At 43.6% G+C, this 23,968-nt stretch overlaps 1 protein-coding gene across 2 annotated transcripts in view; it reads left to right on the forward strand.

Moving 5' to 3' along the window:
* Positions 1-5,517: 5,517 nt before the first annotated feature.
* The window catches only part of LOC137799523 (growth factor receptor-bound protein 10-like), a 41,715-nt gene continuing 23,264 nt past the window's right edge, over positions 5,518-23,968 (forward strand). For both annotated transcript variants that reach the window (XM_068596316.1, XM_068596318.1), the window contains exons 1-3: positions 5,518-5,610; positions 10,406-10,670; positions 12,652-12,790. In XM_068596316.1, the coding sequence (XP_068452417.1) occupies positions 10,441-10,670; positions 12,652-12,790 (369 nt within the window). In that variant the 5' untranslated portion in view covers positions 5,518-5,610; positions 10,406-10,440. The remainder of the gene's footprint in view (positions 5,611-10,405; positions 10,671-12,651; positions 12,791-23,968) is intronic.

Below are 23,968 nucleotides of genomic sequence, written 5' to 3' on the forward strand. Positions count from 1 at the left end.
ATTATCAGGTAAATCTCAATTTCCTACGTAAGTTTTTCTTCGGCGAGTTAAACGTCTGTCTTTAAAGTTAACTGTCTATGCTATGTTTTAGTACACAACTAATACTTATCCTATGAGGAGTTTTGATGTTTGTGTAAGACTTAAAACCCAAAGTAACTCAGAAATTCTAACATTTCTCATGTAGAATGGCGCCATTGTCCTCGTGAAATTACGTTGGATTGTGACTGTTAATCCTTAGGGCCGCTCGTAATTCATAAATGAGACTTATGAAATGTGAACTATGTCCCTGTGCAAACCGGACACCTTATTATTTATCCATTTCCCATGGAAAAGTAATAGTGAGCCAACCAAGAGGTACTGCAGGTACTTCAGGTTTTGCTCCAAACAATTCCAAGAAATATGGACGGTGTGTTCCAGCTCCTCTTGACCAGGCCTGTGTGCATGCTCTTAATATTATATTTGGTTTATTTGGTTAGTATGCACTAATAAATAGATGGGAAACATTGTTATTGGTCACCATTAGCCATTGTCCAGGCTTGGGGATAAGGAAGTGTGTTGGATTGTGTAGATCCAGAATGTTAATTTAGGAGATTTTTCTTCTAAATTTAAAAAAAAAAGAGAAGCATTAATAATCTTTAATTTCATCTCTGTGCTAGTTTCACTAGCTGAGATTGAGTTGATGCTAATGTTTGTCTTTGACTCTAATCCTAATTAATTTGAGAGTATTTTAGCTTTCATCGTAAATAAAAGCCTCCTAATCAACCACTCGCTCATGCTGATTGGCTCTCGACTGAGCGAAGGTGGACTCGACCTCCGCTCTTGGTGGATTTGTTCAGGTCGGCCTCCGTAGCGCTAAACGGCCTCCAGACGTGTTCATGAGGGCGGTCGCTCCACCAGAAGCTCGTCTGTCGTCGGCTCGACAGCCGTGGCTTTATCCGCGACCTTTGACCTCCTTTCAGCTAGATGACAGAGTTGTCTACAGCTTAGAGATTCACATGAGAGACTGTGTGTGTGTGTGTGTGTGTGTGTGTGTGTGTGTGTGTGTGTGTGTGTGTGTGCGCGTCTGTGTGTGCGCGCTAACATGGTTGTATTTGTGGTAGATTGAAGTCAGTGTATTGCTAGCATGAATATTGTTTCTGCGTTGGTTAACGTCTTATTGTTTCAGCTAACGTCTCATTTCTTCAGCTAACGTCTCATTTCTTCAGCTAACGTCTTACTGTTTCAGCTAACGTCTTACTGTTTCAGCTAACGTCTTACTGTTTCAGCTAACGTCTCATTTCTTCAGCTAACGTCTTAGCGCTTCAGCTAACGTCTTGGCGCTTCAGCTAACGTCTTATAGCTTCAACTGAGCCTACGCTGAAGTGACACAACTTTTGAAGCTACAACAATCAACCCTTTTTTAACTTTTCATCTTTTCCATGAACGGAGGCAACTGTAAAAGATACAAAAATCTAAATGTAGTGAATCATTTAGATCTTGAATCTGTTTCCAGCGGTTTGGATATATGCTGCTGCAGCTTCAGTGTACAGACCTTAATGTGTACACACTCACACACACATACACACACACACACGCTCAGACGCTGAGACGCACACTCACTCGGCTGTTTGCAAAGCATTTAGCGACAACAGATGCGCCTCGACTGCTGCCCGGCTTGCTGAATGAGAAAATCCATTCACTGTGAAATTCCAGAGTTATGGAAGATTTTCCCCGATAAAAAAACTGCAGCAGCGATTCGAGAGACGATAACATTCATGCTCAACTCGAGGGATTACATCGCCACTTTAATCTTATTTCTGTTGTACGATCGTGACTGGTGAGTAAAGCGATGGTGTGTGTGTGTGTGTGTGTGTGTGTGCGCAAAGCAGGGATTGTAAGTGGCTTGTAAATTAAAGAAACCGTAATCCAGAAACTATACAGCACCCAGGGACACATTTTTATACGCATATGGAAACATAAAGCGACCATCACGTGTAGGAAAAACCTTCGTAGATGACAAATTAAAATGTCAACGAACATCTGTGGGCCAAAACATAATATTGACATCGATAAGAAGTTGTGTGCACCTTCCAGTGTGTCACGCTTCCCCAAATCTAAGCCGGGTGGTTTCACCTGGGACTAAACGGGAAAGAGATGCACATAATAAACACGTGTTCCTGGATATCAGAACGCAGGGTTCTTACGGTCATGGAAAACCTGGAAAGTCATGGAATTTTATTATTATTTCCGGGCTTTCGGAAAAAAAAAAAAAAAAAATTAGGACGGGAAAAAAAGTCTATTTATTGTCCTCATTTTTTGGGTGGGGTCCTAATTTTTATTTTTTTTTATCCTAAATTTTTTTTTTTTTTTTTTTGCGCTCAAATTTTTTTTGTTTTGGGTTCTAATTAATTCTTCTTTTTTTTTTGGTGCTAATTTTTTTTTTATTTTTTTTTTATCTTAATATTTTTATTTTTTTTTTGGGTCCTAATTTTTTTTTTTGGTGGCGGAAATGGGCTTCCACATGTTTGAGATGCTAAACAGCCCGTTATTATTTCAGTAAGTCGGGCTACTGACGCAGGTACATATTTTAAAAAAAGGGCCTCATTCTACTCCCATAGACCCGTCAACTGGTCCGATAACGCAATAACACAAATAACAAAGCCGTCTCCAGCACAGCTAACGTAATAACTGGGTAACGCGCTCGTACATCATTTTAAATTAGGAGGTAAAGATAATTTAAAAAACAACAAAATAAAGGCCTCGGCCATCCAGACAGACGGATAACGCGGCGCTGGAGCAGACCTCCTGATCTCATTCTGGTTATTTATGTAAGAAGAGATTTCCACTTGGCGTTGATGTGTGTTGCTGCAGTCGCTGTTGTTGCTTTTTAGCCATAAACGCGTTACAGACCCGCGAGAGAGATTTCCACATCCCCCACGAATAATCTTTCTGGTGATATTTAGTTCTGGAACTTGACACACGTTGTTGTGGATCCGGTGTGTTCTCTGCCGCAGCGGTGTGGGGTGACCAGAACGGGCCCTCGTGCTCTTTCTGAGCCAAAAGCCTCTCGGTTTTAAGCCAAGTATTGATTCATATTCAGTCCCTGCTCCGAGTGTTTAACCTCCATTTGACCTCTGACCTCTAGAGGCAGAGCTCTGGCATTGCATCGCAGTCTTTTCCTCCTTTTGTTTGAAGCCCTGATCTCCAGACTTTTGTGTCTGTCCTGCTTTCAGGGCCCTGACCTTGTCTCTGACCTTCAGCTGACCTCTTGACCCTTTGACTCTTACTTGGATTTCATTTCAACGACCTCAATATAAAAAAGGCCCTCAGGTGCTACTTTTTCAAAACTTGGCCTATCAGTCCTGTTTTGACCCTATTCTAAGAACTTATGATGTGTGTGTGTCTGTCTGTGTGTGTGTGTGTGTGTCTGTCTGTCTGTCTCTGTGTGTGTGTGTCTTAACTCATTTACCCCCAGACAGCCATGCAAAACAGCATTCAAGACCAGTATAGCTGAACCATGACCATCCTGTCCTTAATACACACACACACACACACACACACACACACACACACACACACACAAATGCTGTGCTGTACCATCCCACCAACCAAACAGTGCTGTGTGGATGACTGGGTAGGGATCAGTCACAGTCTGGTAGCTGGACCCCCGCACCGCGTCTGTGTGTGTCTGTGCGTGCGTGCGTGTGTGTGTGTGTGTCTGTGTGTGTCTGTTCGTGTGTGTGTGTGTTGATGACGGGGTTTGCTATGTCATGGGAACAAATGGGGGATGCGTTGGTGACTCTACTATTTTTTTAATATGTTTTATTACAAAAGCAGGTTTAGACTCTTTACAGAATGTCTCCTCCGATCCGGCCGAGGCGGCGCGACCACGAGACAAAGCAGAACAATGCGGCGTGATGACTGGATGCGTTTCGGGTCCGTTGGTATAGAATAGCGGTCGGGGGGGCGGGGGAGTGGCGGCGGCGGCGGCAGACAGGAACATATGCCGACGTTGAACTTCCAATTAATCCAGTTTGGTCCGACTGGGCGCCGGTGGAGGAACACTGGTAACGTTTTCTTCAGTGAACCTATAACCATCATGGATTATAATCATGGATTATATATTTCCAAACTGTCCGGCTGAGCACTCATGTTGAAGAGTTGAGTCATCAGAGTGGATTTCTACCTCAAGCTTTTTTCTCTCAGTGGTCAACTGTCTTCTAACAGCTCATTGAGTCTTGTAAGTAAAGTTGTTTTTACAAGGTTTTTTTAACAGTGTATTTTTTTTGTTTTGCTAAAAAAAAATAATATTTTGAAGACAAATTTGAGCTTTGCATTGAGAAAATGACTCTTTCAGAAATGTAAAACCTTCCAAAATTAATTAAAAGTAGCCGTTATTTACAATGCTTTAGGTTTTGATGAATAAATCCATATTATATTGTGATATGAGATTATTATTCTTATTATCCAGTGTATATTTTGATATTGCTTGTCATATTTTTAAAAATATTTATAAATATTTTATTATATTTTTTCGTCATCCTATCCACATTGCTGATTATTTATCAAAAATCTAATTGCGTTGGCTAAATATTTAATAAAAGCACCGATACCACTACACTGCAGTTGTCGCCAGGTGAAGTGTGTAAAATCACAAAAGTTAAAAGATATATTATTGCAGTGATGAACATTTTGTTCCGTGGCAGTCCAAAAAATATGGATAAAAAGCCAAAATACATATGGAAGTGTTAAAGAATGATGTAAATCGGTGAAACTCGGAGGCAACAGAGGAAACTGAACTGATGGAGAGCAACGAAGCAGAATAACGTGTGAAAGAGTCGCTGTTTGAAACTGAGGAAGAGAGGAAGAGAGGTCAAACGAGGACGTCGTATCTCCTGCTGCCGATCTCGTGTTGACACACTCACACACACACACACGCACAGACACACACACACCTGGCTGCGTTCACACACGGTGGGACGACGCAGCTGCAGTGTGTGTCGAAGAGCGGTTCAACTTTCTGTTTGTATGTTTTATTAAAGCCGATTTAAACTCGAAGCATTTCCAGATGTCAAAAGAACGACGTGCGACGAACATGTTTCAGAGATTCAAGAGATATTTTTAGTGTCATATGACAGTTACTCCGTACAATGAAAAACTTATTTTGCTTACACAATTTACAATAAAACAAATAGGAATACAAAAAACATTGCAATAAATGCCAGAACATTTATAAAACACATGGCATGATGTGATGATAGAAGTCATGCTTCATGTGGGACTCCTCGGTCTGGTTCAACACTGGGCACCTTTTTTATTTTAAATGTTTCATTCAATCATGTAAAAACTCAGTGTTATGAACCATAACATCGCATTCTCTCTTAAAAAAGAGAAACTGACGCATGTACTAGAGATAAAACCACATTTAAATAACATTTAGAGGTTTGCTTCTGTGCTTCATCCTGTAGCAAAGTTAGCAAAGGTGACAAAATATTCACTTTTTTTTTTTTCTTGTCTTTTTTTTCCTCCCACAGCAAGACAACATAGACCGGTCCTCCAATCACAGACAAGCGGAGCTCATTGGTCCGAGCTTCCAGCAATCGGCCAATCGGAGTTCCCCAAGCCATCAAGGTTGGTCCACCACCTCCATAAGTGTGTGTGTGTGTGTGTTGGTGCTATCGCGTCCAATCAATGCGCTAAATTGGTGTTTTATGAAACAGAAGAGTGTCTGTTGTACTGTGACATCATAAAGAGTACCTGGTAATCCGGTACTACTACTGTGTGTGTGTGTGTGTGTGTGTGTGTGTGTGTGTGTGTGTGTGTGTGTGTGTGTGTGTGTTCCTTGTCTCAGTACAGTGTGGGGACCATGCACCAGGCCCGGGACGGGTGGGTTGAGTGGGGGGTAATATATATATATTTGGGTCTCTTCCGCTGTAAACATGTCAGCAGTTCAAAGGGCGATGTGCGTGGTCACGGGGTGCCGTTTTAATTACGCCGTCTATCTAATTGTGCCGCGCAGGGTTCATCCCGGACAATCGGAGCATGAGATTTAAGCACAATATTGGCCCAGCATGGGAGGCGAGCGGGGCGGGGGAGTCTGCGAGCGAGCGCTCGACCGGCGAATTAGAACGCTTGGCCCCGGCTGGAGAAATAAATGGAGCAGAAATTACATTGTCATTTTATCAGGATCGTCCGCGATGGAGGGAACTCTGGAGAGGCCGACGAAGGAGATGACTTTAACTGAGGGGCAGCCTGGCTGTCGTTGTCTGGAATGATGATATTTCACATCTTGGTGTGCTTTCAACAGTAGATTATGCCGGACATGTGTCAGGAGCAGGTGATCCGTGAGCAGACCATTTAGATTTTTGTCAGATTCTTAAAGCGATGAGTTCAGCGACCACTTTTAGGGGCTTTTGCCGCGTCCGAGCGCAGATTTAGGATCCAGCCCCGGTACCTCTGCCGCTATTACCGGGATTATAATCCTCGCTGATGTCAGTAAACATGTTTCCCAGTCAACCCACTGGTTTTAACCTAGCGGTAGCCATTAGCTACTTGCTGCGCGCGCTACTGCTATAAGCTACAACAGTCATGAAACTATTCACTGTGGCTTCGTTGGAACATGAACTGACGTTATTAAATAGATTATGTTGGGCATTGTGACAAATTGCAAGCCAATATTTGAAATGGAAGTTGCCCCACATGACATTCCCAATATCATACAAATAATAATAAAAGTCATTTTTTCAGGCTTTTCAAAAAACACAAAAAACTTGACCAAATGCACAACAGACTTACTGTAACACCGGTCAAATTATATTATGATCACTATTATTATGTTCGAGTGAGGTTTTCATTGACAAACATGCTAACTAAATTGCTAGCGTAACTGCTAGCTTCGAAATGCCGTCTTGTTTTACAGAAAACACAAAAAACTTTGACCGAATTTAAGAGACGTGTCTCAAGCTGCCTCTAGACACTCTGCACACCAGACTTACTGTAATATCGGTTAAACTACATTATGATTACTAATGTTATGTTCGTACAAACACGCTAACTAAATTGCTAGCTTAAATGCTAGCTTCAAAATGCCATAGTTGTAGTTTCACTACAGGGCTAGAATTAGTAGGAGGCGGCGCTGTGCATGACACACGCTTACATTACATGCGAGTCCCTCACACATGCGATGTCACGGGCTTGTACGCTGCACACGCCGCCTCCTCACCGAGTGCATTGTCTCCGCTCTAAAGGGTTTTATAAAACTCGCTCTCTGCTCACGAGGCCGCGTATCAAATCTGGAAATACTCCACAGGAAGTCGGCTCGATAAAACCGTGTGAAGGTTATTTAGTCCCTTTATTGGCCGGCATCTCACAATGTTGTGTTGCTAGCATGAAGACATCAGCACCACGGAGGTGTTGTGTAGTTGTGTGTTTGTGTGTTCGTGCCGTGTGGCCCCTCCTGTGTTCGGTCCAGCAGTTAAAGGTGTGAATGTCAAGAGAGGAAAACAAAGCTCTTCACTAGATGACGCCTTCAAATGTTAAACAGACAACATATTTGAACAAATATTCTGTCTGTATTAGAGTTTAGAGCGGAAACTATTAACCGATTAATACCCTGGTTCATTGACAGAATAATGAGGGTGACTAAACCGAATTCAAGGTGGTTTTTGGGACATTTTTCAGACAAAACAAGAAATATAAAGACGTTTTAAAGTGTATTCTTCCTGAAAAAGAAGTCCGTTAATCAAGACGATGATCCCCGGGGAAGTTAGTAGCCCGAGTGTCGTCGCAAGAAGTGTTTTATATCCATTTATTACACAGAAATTAGCAGTTTTACAGGTGCACCACCCTCATTTACACCCATTTGATGCCGTTACACCGGCTGCATGTCCAAAATGGAAGAGCCAAAGCCAGATGTCTCTTTCAGGTGGATGGATACCTGTCCAAACACATTTAAAACACACGAGTGAGGAGGGAAAGTCTTGTTACTTTCAGACCTTGAAGGTGCAGATGTGAGAGCATCTAATCAATCCTGTGATATTGCACGGCCAGGTGGGCTTTGACACAAAGGTGTGTCGGCCCCTAAGTGTCTGCTCTAAATGTTCACGCTTCTTAAATCCTGTGTGTGTGTGTGCGTGTGTGTGTGTGTGTGTGTGTGTGTGTGTGTGCCGGCCTGCACGCTGCACAGCGTAGTCATCAACCTGTCAGCCTTTTTGTTTTCACCTGATTGCGACACGCACAGGTGATCGTTATCGCGTGATCGTCCGTGACGCAACGTTCCCGCGTCACCGCGCGAGCGTCGCGTTTCCTGCCAATCCCCATCCAGAGGCCAAAGTAGGTCAGATCCACCGTGGGGACTTATTTCCTCTCTCTCTCCGGCTCGAGGGGGCGAGTCTCAGCCCGTGAGAGTGATGGCTGATGAGCAGATGATGCATTCAGGGCACAAGTCATTTTTGGGAGTTTTTTTGCTCTCTTTTGATGAAGCATTTGTTTGATTCTGTTGTGCCAACTTTATACGTATACATGTTTAGATCGCTGCACTTTTCGGGTGTTATATGTCCCGCCTCGTCCTTTGTTTTGCTTCACGTATACGGCCTCGCATGAACCCTTTTGTGTCCTGTTGTGGCCTGTAGCTCTTTAGCTCTCTGGGCTATCTATAAGTAGCTGCTCCAGCTTACCTGTCACTATTAATACCTGCAGATTAACCACCTTTCGATGCACCGGTGACACCCGTGACACAGCTTCCTGACGCGCTGTCAGATAATAATTAAAAAAAGCTGCTCAAAAAGGGGGGAACTTTCTGTTCAGCAGGTAGAGTCTGAGACGATGGATGTCTGCTATCCTGCTGACCTGTGGCTCCTGTTGTTCTTCTTTATACTTTCACAGGAAACTTTTTGCAAGGTTCGGGGGCTTCACTTTGAAGCCGGCGCTTTTAAAAAAACTTCACATCAATCACAATTGCAGCCGTCAGCTCTCCGCAGGGCCGCTCGCCGCTTCAGGGCGGCGTGACCCTCGCACCACCTCGCAGGATCCGGCTGGCGGCCGTCCTGAGCTGGCGTGGAGAAGTTACACGAGTCACACACACGAGTTCAAGGGTGCATTCAAAGTCCTGGCATCCGGGACGGCGTGATACATGTCCAAATACGGCACATCGTTTCAGTCAGACACTCGAAAAGATTGATTTGAGCTTTTTCTGAAGAGGATAAAGCAAACAAAAAGGAAGCTGAATCCTTTTATTCAGATTGTCGTGTGGTGATTAGGAACGAGGCGTTCACTGTCACAGTGTATGGCCACTGAGATCCACCTGGAAATAGATAATTTTCTCTGCTTTCGTGTGAAGAGCGCCGTGATAATCCCTCCACAAGCCATATCTCACTACCTGCGCTGCACCAGTAGAGCTTGTCTCCCCCTGGTGGCGAAAGCGTGTCCTGCAGGTACAGTTGCAACGTCTGAATACAGAGATTTGATGATGAATTCATGAGATGGATTCAGATCCAGAGAGCGAGAGAGAGAGTTATCAAACTTTGATTACAGCGAGAAACGTTCTCTCTCCTCTCCGTGAATTAAAACGAGCCCGGAGGTTTTCCACAGAGGCTTTGAGGATGAATTCCTTTTTTTTTAAAAAGCAGAACGTTGGATACGAGCGGTGAAGTCGGAGCGGCGGTACGGACGGACAGGTTCCAGCCTGTTGTCCCTGAAGATGTGGCTCAATGCAGCCCGTCAACTGTCCTGCTGATTGAGCTCACAAAACTGGTTACTGTGTGTGTGTGTGTGTGTGTGTGTGTGTGTGTGTGTGTGTGTGTGTGTGTGTGTGTGTGTGTGTGTGTGTGTGTTGCTTTTGTTTCTTTGTGTATTAGAACTTAGAACTGAGGTGAGGTCAATGGGTTCAAATGAAGGCCACAATGAAGTGATAGAGAAACTGAAATAGAAAGGGGGAATCCCAACAATATCCATCGTGTGTATGCTTGTGTGTGTGTGTGTGTGTGTGTGTGTGTGTGTGTGTGTGTGTGTGTACCTCAACTATAGCAGACTTTCATTTTCCTTTTTATTGCATTTTGGGTCTTTCCAGTGTTTTTTCTGCTCCACGCTGTCCGTCCCCTACAGTCTAAACTGTAGAAGTATTTGTTGTATATTTGTTGTACATGTGCACGTTTAGTGTCGATGTATTTTATGTAACTCCCAGTGTTTTATACATGTATCTACTGTTGATGCACTTTTCTTTAAAGTGATTAGTTTTGTCTGTACGTTACTGTCTGTCCTAGTTTATTGTGCTATTGAAACAGATGTCAATCAGCCTCTCTGGCGACCTCACAGACCGTTTGACTGTTGATTTGTTACTGCAAAATATACAAATAAATGTCCTCCATTCGAGGGATTTCCCCCGGTTCCTCTTGGCATGCGTTTCATGACGTGCTCCTTCTCCTTCCAGAGGATGACGTGGACCTGGAGGCGCTGGTGAATGATATGAACTCTTCGCTGGAGAGCCTGTACTCCACCTGCAGCGGCCCGCAGACAGAGTCCACCCCACTGCTGCACAACGGACAGCTCTCGTCCTCGCACCACCACCACCACGTGCAACACAACCAGCCTCGGCACGGCCAGCACGCTCACGCGCTAAGCCACGCCTCCCCGGAGCCGCCCTCCTCCCAAACCGGCCTGCGGCGGTCGCAGCCCATGCACATCCTCGCCGTCAGGTAACACACAGACGTGGATGTGTTGTTGCTTCAGCCTCTTTAGTCCAGAACGCTAGCAGACTAGCATGACCAAGAGCGCTCACAACAAAAGACAATGTACCTAGGGTTATATTTGATGTAACCGTCATGGAGAAACAGAGCTGCCGCCACATGAATGTCAACGTGACACAAAGAGGCTTTAAAGGGTTAACTTCAGAGGTTCATCAGCTTGTGAGTCTCGTTTTCTCCTCAACAATATATGAATTTACTCGTATCATCGTTCAGATTCATCTTCAACACGTGGGACATTTGGAATAAATTGTGGTTGTGAAGAGACGCGAACACACAACTGTGACTGAAGTCAACAATCAAGTCTTTTTGGTTTGATCGTTTCTAAATTTCACTTCCCCCTCGGGATCATCTTTAAAATGTCCACAATATTCAGACACTTAAATATATATCGCTATGTATTGTCTGTTTGTCAGTCAAAAAAAAAAGTGGATGCATTCATCATGTGTTTCCCTCGTCACTTAATAACCAGACACATATTGCAGAAGTTAAAAATGTAAATATTCCTTCAATTGTACTCGTACACACACACTTGGGCAACAGAAGTATGGCACTAAAGTTTAACACACACACACACACACACACACACACACACACACAGATCTTTCCCCTCCGCGCTGCAAGAGAAGCCCCTCCCCTCCTGCTATCATTCCTCACCAGCCTCTGGATAATTGGGCAGAACGTCCTCCTCCCCGCTCCCGATCCGTAGCCTTTGAATGACCCGTTTCTCCTTGTCACTCCCTTTTTGTCTCAAACTACACCAGCGGGAGAAGAGGAAGGTAAAAAAAAAAAAGTTTTTAAAAAAAATCTCAAGACGCAAAACGTCTCTCTCAATTTAAAGGAGCGGGAACGCACACTCTTCCTCCCCGAGGCTGGTACTGTATGCATTCAAGTGGGTATATGTGTTCACTCGCACACACACACACACACAGCAGAGGTATGGCTGCATGCGTACAGGACACACACACACACACACAGACACACAAAAAAGGCATTCACAGCAGAGCCGGTGTCGGCTCCTATTATTCGCCTTTGGAGTACATGACAGAAACAGAAAAGGGATGATCAGGTAATGGAGTATTCTGTCTTATGGGCTCTCTCTCTCTCTCTCTCTCTCTCTCTCTCTCTCTCTCTCTCTCTCTCTCTCTCTCTCTCTCTCTCTCTCTCTCTCTCTCTCTCTCTCTCTCTCTCTCTCTCTCTCTCTCTCTCTCTCTCTCTCTCTCTCTCTCTCTCTCTCTCTCTCTCTCTCTCTCAAGCGCACAGACTCTGAAGTTCTTATTATTCAGGCTGACCTCTGGATAACCCAGTTCTCCAGCTCAGATGGGACGACATCAAAAGGCCCGTTCCCTTTTGAACTCGCCGGGTTCTGCAGACGGTTTGATAAAGACAGAGAGAGAGAGAGACCATGGGAGAGAGAGAGAGAGAGAGAGCCTCCTCTCTGAGCTACAAGCTAGCTCTCGAGCTAGCATTTCAGAAACTGGCCCATTAAAAAAAATAAAACTGACTCCTGCAAAGTTTTCATGATCAGCTGTCAAACCACCGTTTGTCTCTCGGGCCGCTCGCTTACTGTATGTGCCTGATTTTAAAACTTTAAAGTCTTGATTTTAATATTAATACATGTGATGAATATTGCAGAAAATTAGCCGGCACGCTGCTGGAAGTCCGTGGTTTTTCCGTTTGCTGGAAGAATTTTGATCACGGGGTTAGATCAGATGGAAACATACATGAGCCTGGATACACATACTGTACATCGATGCTTTATTCATGTCCGACTCTCCTCGCTCTCTTTCCTGCACATATTTCACACGCGTCAGCAGCTCAAAGTTTCACAGGTCACGACCTCAAGACTTCACGCGAGTGTTTTTCTATCGGTGACGAGCGCGAGCCGATGCTAAATGCTAAATGCTAGGTGCGACTGTCTCCCCGTGTCCAGGAGGTTGCAGGAGGAGGAGCTGAGGACGTCGTCCCTCCCGGCCATCCCCAACCCTTTCCCCGAGCTCTGCAGTCCGGCCGGCTCCCCGGTGCTCAGCCCCGGGTCTCTACCTCCTGGAGAACCCTCCGCCGGCGTATACGTAAGTCAAAAACCCCGACGGAGAACACACGCTGGAACCCTTTGTGCGACTCGGGATGCAGGAGTCGTTGTAACTCAGCTGTGCGCTCGGTGGTCAACAGCGTGTCGGGGAATGTTCCCCCCTCCGCTCAACATACATCTGTGTTTAGCTCATCTGAGGCATGAGGATGATTGCTTGCATGTGATGTAGTGTACAAAGCATGTGTGTGTGTGTGCGCGCTCGAGAGGGTTTGAGGAGCTGTGTGTGTGTGTGTACCTGCACACATGGCTGCATCTCTTTGTGAGTCCGTGTGTTCATTTGTTGACATGGACTCAGAGGCCGGTTTCCATCTATTCCTGGAAGTCTCGGCTCTCCCCGTCGTCGTCGTCGTCGCTGGTAATGGTCTCCGCATGGAGAACCGGCCGCGGCTGCTTACAGTAATTTAGCAGCTTACAGTAATGTGAGGGCGGACTGTTTCTCATAAATACTCTCCCTCGTTAGCATCCTGGTGTGTTCGGGTACGAGACGCTCGGCTGCGTCGTTTCTCGTCTGAGTTTAAAAAGCTCTGCTTTCTGAACACAGCTTGACGGGAGTCTGCTCCTCTTTCCCCCCGTGTCGTAGGAACCCCAAATGAGTTCAAATACTTGTGTTTTTTCAGAATTTTCTTGGGAATATAATGTGTATTTTCAAAAAATACCATATTTTGATCATAACTACGAACATCCAGCATGATATGAGCAAGATTTTCCCAAAAATGTCTCCTCGAGTGGTCCCCAAGTTTTTTAAACTGTATGGTTCAGGGCCTTAACAACAGCCCACATACTATTAAATCAACTTTTTAGAAAAATTAGGACCTAAAGAATTGAAATCTGCAAAAATAAATCACAATAAAACAAAGCAATAGCCTTTAAGGAAGAAGTTTCAATCAAAAAACTGTGGTGTTCGGTTAAAAAATGGGGAAAAATACGGTGTTCACGTCATTAATTAAACTTAACGGTTCCTTTTTTTTTTTACATTTCTTTTACCATAGATCTCTTCTCACAAGGGTTACAGTTTGGTAGCAATTCAAATGAAGTTAAACAACCCTTTGGCCGCGGAGATAATTAAGGAAACGTTTAAAAAGAAACTGTTGTCCGAGAACAGGCGCGGGCAGGAAGGGCCTGGTGCTTAATGAAGTGATGAACCTCACATTAAATACTTTAAATTACCGCCTGTGACACAAGTACAGCTCTAAGTGGTGAACACTGGACTGAGTCTTGAAATATTAGATTTTCGAGGGGATGTTGTCTTTGTCTTTGGAGGAATGTCACAGACCGGTACATCTTAGTTCACAGGGGTCAAGAGGTCAAAGGCTCCTGTCTCGCTAAGTGGTTATGAGTTTTGCATTGAATTACTATCTGTGACATGACTTTGGCTCAATAGAAAGTAAAGCAGGCGTGTCTGGTAAATATTTTAGCAACCAATTTATTAGACTGGGAGACCCGCTGGGGCTGGGAATGTTATTGGTTTTTTAATTCCCATGCGGTCTGTTAAGAGAGTAGTATAAACCAGGAAGTGGATCTGCAGGATTAAAGGCGGTTCAGGGGAGTCGGCGATTAGCGGCGGAGCTAAATAATTTCTGTCATCGTCCGGTACGACGAAGTATCTGTAAAAGTCTGCTTTGAAAAAAAGAAAATGTTTAAGCCACTCGTCTCTTTATTCGTCTACTAGATCTGTTAGAAATGTTCTGTTTGAATAGCAGTTGCAGTGCAAATTGTGCTTTTTGGTGAAGATATATTGCACTCAACCAAAGTGAAATAGATCTGGGATGCGTGTGGCTAACCTCAGCTGCGTGTAGCTAACGTCAGCTGCGTGTGGCTAATGTCAGCTATGTGAAGCTAACGTCAGTTGCGTGTAGCTAATGTCAGCTGTGTGTAGCTAATGTCAGCTGCGTGTAGCTAACGTCTGCTGCGTGTAGCTAATGTCAGCTATGTGAAGCTAACGTCAGTTGCGTGTAGCTAATGTCAGCTGTGTGTAGCTAACCTCAGCTGCGTGTGGCTAACGTCAGTTGTGTGTAGCTAACGTCAGTTGTGTGTAGCTAACGTCAGCTATGTCTCTCAAACACAAACAAGGGAAGGCACACCCCAATCTGGACCTTGCGTTTGACCCATAAGCCATTGCTCCAGCACTTTTGATGACCTGAACTTTATTAATTCAGTTTCTTCAGCACAGAATCGGTGTTTTTCAGCGTAAACATCCTTCGCAGCTACAAACTTTCATTTGAATTCCATTAATCGCCGGATTGGTTGAAAGGTCAAACATACCTTTGTTTACTTTAGCAGGTAAAGAGTGTGCATTCGCAAATCCTAGTTACTCTATTACAATTTTTGAATCCATACATATATTTATGGAAGCCATTTTCGCCACACAAAAAAAAAATAATAATAATTTGGACCAAAAAAAAAAAGGACCATAAATGCACAATACATAAATTGGAACCAAAAAAAAATAAAAAATTTAGGACAATAAAAACCTTTTTTTTCATTTTTTTCCTTGCCTTTCAGCAAAGAATAAAAAAAGACAACGAAAAAAAAAAGCTGATTAATTTTTTTTTTTTGGTCCTAATTATTATTTTTTTAGGTCCTAATTTTTTTATTTTTTGGGTCATTATTTTTTTGTTGCAGAAATGAGATTCCATATGTATTTGTGTGGCAACAAACAAATTATTTAAAGGTGAACCCGTAATTTATTGTTATAATCTATCTTCTCTCACTAGTGCTCATTTCATAGTGTTTTTCATTCCAAGAACTTTACAATTGTGTCAGTAACGTCACGTGAGAGAAAATAAGAATACAAATGGAGTGTAAAAGAGAAGTTTCACATCGTTTACTGAAACATATGCTCTGAATATACAAATATCTAGTCAAGTTTCTGCTGGTTTAGTTTGACACGGACCACCAAACTTTCACAATGAAGAGACGATGGTGACAAAACGCCAAGGAACATGTCGTTCTCTTTGTGTGTTTGTCGCGCTCCACAAGAGCCTCCTACTCGTGTGTGTGTGTGTGTGTGTGTGTGTGTGTGTGTGTGTGTGTGTGTGTGTGTGTGTCCTGTACAATATTTACAGCATTGGCAGTGTCTATCCATTGTTGATGGAAATGGAACAGTATGTCTCCCTGTGGTTGGAAATACATTTCAGCACCTTTCCGTGAGAAAAGAATAAATAAAAATCTGTCTCATATGTTACTACTGAAGATACTGTTTATGTTGTTCCCTGATAAAATATTTAGTTTTCTTCTGGTACCTGTACAGAAAACAGATTTATATACTATATATGTATGTACGTTAACGTGCTGTTGCTCCAAAGTGCTGTTATATTGTTCTAACATTACTTTAAGATACAGCGTGCAATACACGAGTTCTCACTTCATTATTGAATTTGGCGCATTAATCGCTGAAAAACGATGCGATTCATCATGCGTGCCAAACTCAATGCTGTTGTTCCGAAGCGCAGCATCAATGAAACATCCAAGTCCAAAGTCAGAACAGAGAGAATGCGTTTGGTGGATGTGGGAGCTGCAGGATGACTAAGAAGCACTGGCAGCGGTCCGGTGTGAAAGTGTGCGCAGATGGGCTCATATCCTTTTCAAAAAAAAAAAAAAAACTAACTTCCTGTGTCTGCTCGGGATTACTAAAAACAAAGCATGGGCTTGATCGAACGTTAAAAAAAACTTCACACGTTCCATGTTGGAAGCGACACGTGCAAAAAGCAGGTATGGCAACCGCGCCGTGCAAAAACAACCAAATAGTGGAAGCTAAGCCCGCGTAATCCATGTCGTGCAACAGAAACCCCGATGAGAAGCCCTGAATGCGAGGCAGTTAGCTTGTATATATGCATTCGTTTGCACAGTCTGGGTTCTTGACAGTCTGTCCTCAGTGGTGCAATAGAGGGAGTGCTGTTGTGTGTACTCACTTGGACACCGTGTTCCCAGAGCTCGGCCCAGTCGTTCTAGTGTGGGAACACTGATTTGATGACTGGGTTGCCAGATTTTGCTGGATTTACTGTACTTGGACTGGATGTCTCGCAGCTTCACTGTGCTCGACGGTTCGACAGAGACGCCTACGCCCCGTCTCCGCCTCTCTCGTCTGTGTTTCATTATCTTTTCGTAGCGCTGTCTCGTTCTGTGTGTCTTGGACCGCGTTGTTCTTCTCTGTCTTCACCCCCCCCCCCTCATGGCATCCTTTTTTGTCCTTTTTCCCTCCGGGGACTTTCAGTTCAAGCCAGCATTCCCGGTTGCTCTCTGAAAAGGACTGAGCATGGTGTCCTCTAACAAATTAGCTCACAAGATAAATTCTTATTCGCACATCGTGAATGAAGTAAGAGGCCCGAAATAGCTCGCGGGGTGCCAGACGGGCAGCGGCGGCCGGTGTTCAGCGCCAGCCTCCTTATCTAGCTGCACGCATCTGACTCAAATATGATTCTACTGCTTTTAATCTCACACAGAGGGAAGCAACCCTGCTATATATATATATATATATATATATATATATATATATATATATATATATATATATATATATATATATATATATATATATATATATGCAGAGATCATCATTTGCAGAGATCATCATTTGAACCTGGATAACTGTCTATTTGCAGAGATTCATGTGGGTTTCTTCACATCACTTAATAGTAATACTTATACATGTGTTCATATCCTTTCATTTTGCTCTGCAGGTGAGATTACTTGTGTTTTCCTTGGTATCCTTTTCCCGCCTACTTGCTATCTGGCTTGTATTCTTGGCACCTGCTGAGCCTCAGTATCCCTGAAGGGATCATTAACATTTGCTCTAATGATGGTGATCCTGATCATCTCACCTTATCTCACCTCTTTCTTTCTTCCTCTCCTTGCATGACCGAGCCTCCAGCCAACGCTACCGGTCTTCAAAGCTGTAACACCTACTTATCAACAACAAAAAGAGTCTCGCCGTATCGGTGTACTGCACCACGGTGTAATTTAAAATGATGAGCTCAGTGCGTTGGCAGCCTCGTGCGACACGAAACCTGTAGTAAATCAAGTTGCATCGCAACTCAAAGTATGAAGGAAGGTGTGAAGCAGTAATTAGACGGCACGCCGTCTCTTTGCATCGCACAAACGACTGAATACTGTCAAAGAAAATATACGAGCACGACTGCTCACATGCTGCAGAATGTGTGTTGCATGCAGCCGCTCCCAGAAGCCCTGAAGAAACCTGCAACCGCATTTTATTACAACGTGAGTGGAAGGTTTTTGTGTGACTTTTTATCTTGTAATAAAGACTTTTATTTTATAATTATGACTTTTTATCTCGTAATAATGACTTTTTATCTCATAATTATGTTTTTTTTTCTCACAATGGCTCATTTTGACTTTTTATCTCATAATTATGACTTTTTATCTCATAATTATGAGTTTTTAATCTCATAATAATGACTTTATGTCATAATTATGACTTTTTATCTCATAATTTTGATTTTATTATTTTATAATAATGACTTTTTGTGTGGTGGAAATGGACTTCCATACAAACCTGCAGCGTTTGCTAAGACGAGGCGTAAATATGAACGTCTTGAAGCGGCTGTTCGAGTTGCTGATCACAAAAGCAGCCGGGATTTAAAGCGAGAAACCACCGCTGTGTCAAACGACGGGCATGGATCCATCGATCCATTGATCTATTGATCCATTGATGCATCGATGGATCGATGGATCCATCGCTCCGTTGGCGCTGCAGCTCCTCAGCTGCCGCCTCCTTCCTCGACGTTGGAAAACACTCCGGGTCAAAGGTCAGATTTTTCCACTGTAAAAAGGAAAAAAGCAGAATGGAATGCTGCCGATGCCCAAAACGGTTGGCTTTCAGTGTGTGGGAAACGTCTGTGGGTGCGTGCAACGACTGTGTGTGTGTGTGTGTGTGTGTGTGTGTGTGTGTGTGTGTTTTAAAAGTAAGGGTGTGTTGTGGAGGAGGTTCAGTTCTGTGTATCGTGCTCATTGTGTGTTTGTAAGTGCACGCCTAATGTATGTTCGTCTTTACAAGCGGGGATACTTATGTGTGTGCATCTGTGAGAGCTTTAGGCTGTGTGTTTGTGCATGTGTGTGTGTGTGTGTGTGTGTGTGTGTGTGTGATCTGCTTCTCGTTGGAGCGCTGATGTGTTCTGCAGGCTGCACTGTGCGGAGATCAAAGATGACGCAGAGCTAGAAATCTGCTGGTTCACTCTTCCAGCAGCCGGACGGCTTTTTAAATGGCTCTTAAAGCGAAACAGGACACACACACACACACACACACACACACACACACACACACACACACACACACACTTGTATTGCGTAATCGCCAGCTAGGCTAGCCACGTTTATATGTTTGTGGTGTGTGTGTGTGATTTGCACTGTTTGTGCCACTTGGATTGTTTATGTCTTTGTGATTATTTATAACTCATGTGAGTATAAATAATGCGCTCAAACTGGATGTTTTATTGAGCTTGTGCGTGCGTGCATCCATGTGTGTATATTCGATGCATGCCTGCCCGCTGCCCTCATTATTCCTAACTTTACATCTAGTCTCTGAACCACACACACACACACACACACACACACACGTGTGTATGTTATCTGATGCTCTTTGTTGCAAAGGTAAGCCGGCATGCGGGCAGTACAGTAACTCCGTCAGCAGCATGCATGACCCCTCGCTCTCTTTCTCAAGCAAGACACGTGCATCTCAACGTTATTATACACACACAAATTGCTTCGAGTGACCGAGTGGATTTGTAGACAAATACTTTGGCTGTCGTTGAACAAACGCTACCTGGAGAAGAGACAGACAGGTTGTGGTCGAGTCTGGAACATCTCATGTGTCAGGGCCGTATTTATCCTCCAGTGCTAAATGGAAACATGCCTCGACCTGTTGCTGCCACACACACACACACACACACACACACACACACACACACACACACACACACACACACACACACACACTCGGTCTGTTGTTCTATATTAAGGTATAGGCTGGATGGCAAGATTAGTCCGAGTAACAGCTCAGTTTAGAATTTAGATGCATATGTTATTGCCTGGAAAACCTGGAAAAGTCATAAATTATTTCCAGGCATTGAAAAGAATTAACCCTAAAAGTTGTGTAACACTCGTGTAAATGTGTTATATTCATGTGTTCATGACGTTCATTCACGCTGAGTTTGAAATAATCTGCTTTTAAAAGAAAGAGGCTCGAAATATAAGCAGCATACATACAGGCATCTATATAAATGTTTATTTTCTGGTGTCATTTAAGGTTTACTGTATGCTCTGAATCCACATTGTTAGTTTAAATACTACATTTTATCACTTTTTACTGTTTACACACACATTTCACTCCATGTTTGCTCATGAACATTTGGTTAAAAGTCATGGAAATTGGTCGAAATTTATGGAAAAGTCATGGAAATTTGGTTTAAAGTCATGGAAAAGTCATAGAAATCCATTTTAATATGTATGAACCCTGTAATAGTCTTCAGATAGAGACATTAGCTGCAGGCTGCTATAACACAAGCACTGAAAGACATTGATGTCATCAAAGTGAATGTTTTAGTGATGGATTAAAGACGGGGTCCATTTTTAATTGTTCAAACCACAAGCCTTCAATATTATTAAAAAAAAAGATTATCTACTTAAGTAATTTCTGTATCGAATTTCGCTAAATACTGTCCATAATCCATAGGAACACGAGCGGGGCCACCCGGGCTCTGGGGCGAGGTGCACCTTTTAATGGCACATCCCTCGCTCTGCGTCCCAGGAGGCCGGCGCTGAAAGATTAGACGCCACAACTTTCACCCGGCTAATAGGCCGAGATCTCATTACTCCTGCACGCTAATGGGAATCCCTGATGGCGTCAGTGATCTGCTGCGTCTCCGTCGCGATACCTCACATTGGTCAGAATAGCAAATGTGAGTGCTTTTTGTAATTATCCAACTGACTATTAAACACTATATATATATATATATATATATATATATATATATATATATATATATATATATATATATATATTGATCCCTGAACTCTTTTATTCAGACGGTCAGCTTTCGTCTGGCAAGCTTTGTGTGTCCTCCGCGGCTCATGCACACCTATGTCTGCATATGTGCCTGAATACAGGCGTGTGTGTGTGTGTGTGTGTGTGTGTGTGTCCATGTGTTTCACAAAAGAGAGCAATGTGTTGCTGCCTAAAGGCATTTCATCTGGCTAAAGCTGAACAGAGATGTTGGACCCATGTAGGTCATAGAGACTCTCTCTCTCTCTCTCTCTCTCTCTCTCTCTCTCTCTCTCTCTCTCTCTCTCTCTCTCTCTCTCTCTCTCTCTCATTGGGAATGTAGGACAGCTCAGATTTCTGAAGCTGCTGCTGTGAGAGGAGGAATATATATATGTAAAGTAGGAATGTGTACGTTTATATGTATGTGTGTACTAGAAGGGGTTGAAAAGATGCTAAAGCTAATGTTTCATAGGAGTTATTACAACAAATATGTAAATGATGATGCATTTTATGAATTATCTTGTCGATGTGTAGCTGCTCTGTCACGTACAACAGAAAACACTTTATTAAACTGCTAACTGTTGCTATGTTTATTCTTTTTGAAAGTTTGACAGTAGATTGCTACAGAAATCAACAATTATTGGACATTGAATCAAATCAAAAGAAACGTAATCTGATTTGTTATACTTCAATATACTTTGTCTGCGTACTTGAATTCATTAATATTGTTAAATACTTAAGGATGATGGACAGGCTAATAAAAAAAAAAGTGAGCAGACAAAAGGAGTGAAGTAAAATGATGCTATAGATGTAGCTACGGCCTTCAGGCTTTGAAATTAAAGAACACGTTTGAGTTTAAAGACAAAGACCGGCAGTAGAGAGAGTGATGGACGGCGCTGTGCCACTGTGATCTTGGCATCTCCAGAGAAAACGTCCCTTTCAATGGGGACAGTTTGTACGGGACTGTGGTTCATACTGTGACCCCTCTGAATGTGAAACGATTGTTCGCATAGTCGCCTGTGATGCTTGGCAGTCCGACTTTTTGCATTTCTAAAAACCTTCATTATAGCTCTACGATGGATTTTGAGGGGGATGGGTAAAAATGTATATATGAGCAATGCCAACTTTTTATTCAGATTAGCCGTCAAAAATTGTCCCGCGGCCGCCAATGGCACCAACAATGCCACTGCTCGCCCATCCGACCGGTGGACCCGTTCTCCAGGATGTGGCCCGAAATCATGCCAGTGATTTCACCCTTTGTTCGCCCAATCACAGCCGCCCCATCCCCGCTGCCCTCCTGCTGTAATTGGACAAAGCCTCCGAATCAGCAGTGGTCTGAAAGGACATTCGCCCGCCCGGGGTTTTCCTGGCAGTCGACCCCGGTACACAATTAAGCGTCCGCCCCCACTTTTACTCCATGTTGGTAAAATATTTGGCTCCATGCGGGGCTGTTCTCAGCAGGTAGTCACAGTAAATAGGGCCCGGGATTGTCCTCGAATCATCATGAGCCGGTCTAGATGGCCTTCAGGAAGTGTGTTGCCACACACATGTGCATGTGCAAATCCTAGTTAAAGTAAACAAGGGTATGTTTGACCTTCCAAACAACCGGCGATAATATAGAATTTAATTGAAAGTTTGTAGCTGCGTGGGGATGTTTACGCTGAAAAAGACTGAAGAAACTAAATTGGCAAGTTCAGCTGGAGCAATGGCTTATGGGTCAAACTGGAAGCTTAGATTGGGGTGTGCCCTCCCTTTTTTTGTGCTAAATAGACTTTAACGTTAGCTAAACGCAGCTAATGTTAGATACACACAGCTGACGTTAGCTCTAACAAAACCCAGATCTATTTCACTACACATAGCTGACGTTAGCTACACAAAGCAGATGTTAGCTATTCATAGCTGACATTACCTACACGTAGCTGATGTTAGCTACACATAGCTGACGTTAGCTACACGCAGCTGACGTTAGCTACACACATCCCAGATCTAGTTCGCTTTGGTTGAGCGCAACATATTTTCTGCTATTCAAACGGAACATTTCTAACTCAACGCCGCCCTCCGCCGTGACAAATACCCTGTGTGTGTGTGTGTGTGTGTGTGTGTGTGTGTGTGTGTGTGTGTGTGTGTGTGTGTGTGTGTGTGCGTGTGCACAGGCTCGGACAAAAGTCTTGACGTCAACGTGTGCTACCTGACCCGCGATGCTAATTAAATTTGACCCAGCTCAGCAGCAAAATCGTCCAACCTTCACCTTGAGGAATCTTAATACCCTGAGTAGGTGTTAGGACTCCATTATTTAGATACAGGGGCAGGCTCTGTGGGACAACTAACCACCTGATATACATACATATATATATATATATATATATATATATATATATATATATATATATATATATATATATATATATATACATACAGCGTTTGGTTTGATGCATGGCTGCCCGGTGGAAGCGATGGCAGGCTGCCACTGTACATGACTGTGTATTGTCAGGGTGCACTGGGAGTCTTTTCCTTCTTCGTTTCCCTCCATACATCTCTCTCTACACCTCCCCTCCCTCCCTCCCCCTGGCTACTAAATCCCATTCTGCCTTCCCTTGCTTCGCTGAGTCCAGATAGGCCTCCGTGTCTTAATTTGACGCGGTAATTGGACGACAAGGGACAAGTTTCCCCCCGTCCCTTTCCTCATGAGTCAGCAGTTTTTCTTTTGGGTGGGCGACTGCCGCTGTCTGCAGGCACCGAGCGGGGACGGCTCAATTTGTCCGAGGCCCATTCAGGTTTTTCTGAATCTCCGTCTCATCATCCGGAGGTTAGGCGGCCCGAGACCACACACGGCACACCACATTACGGTCAGAAGACAGTGCTTTGTTAATGAGAATATGAATCTGGGCGGGTCGTGTGAGCCAAATCAGATGATCAATGGCGACAGTTCTTTTTTTTTTTTTTTGGCAACACCAACAGGGGTTTTTGTAAGACACAGAGAGAGCAGATATAGCCTTGTGTTCACAGCGGAGGGGCAGGACTGCTGACCTTCTAAAAGTCAGCTATGTGTAGCTAACGTCAGCTGAGTTTAGCTAACGTCAGCTGCGTTTAGCTAACGTCAAAGTCTATTTAGCACAAACAAGGGAAGGCACACCCCAATCTAGGCCTTCAGTTTGACCCATA

This window comes from Clinocottus analis, unplaced genomic scaffold (assembly GCF_023055335.1).
Source record: "Clinocottus analis isolate CAN_PGR_092001 unplaced genomic scaffold, fCliAna1.0.p SCAF_36, whole genome shotgun sequence".
Taxonomy (NCBI): Eukaryota; Metazoa; Chordata; class Actinopteri; order Perciformes; family Cottidae; genus Clinocottus; species Clinocottus analis.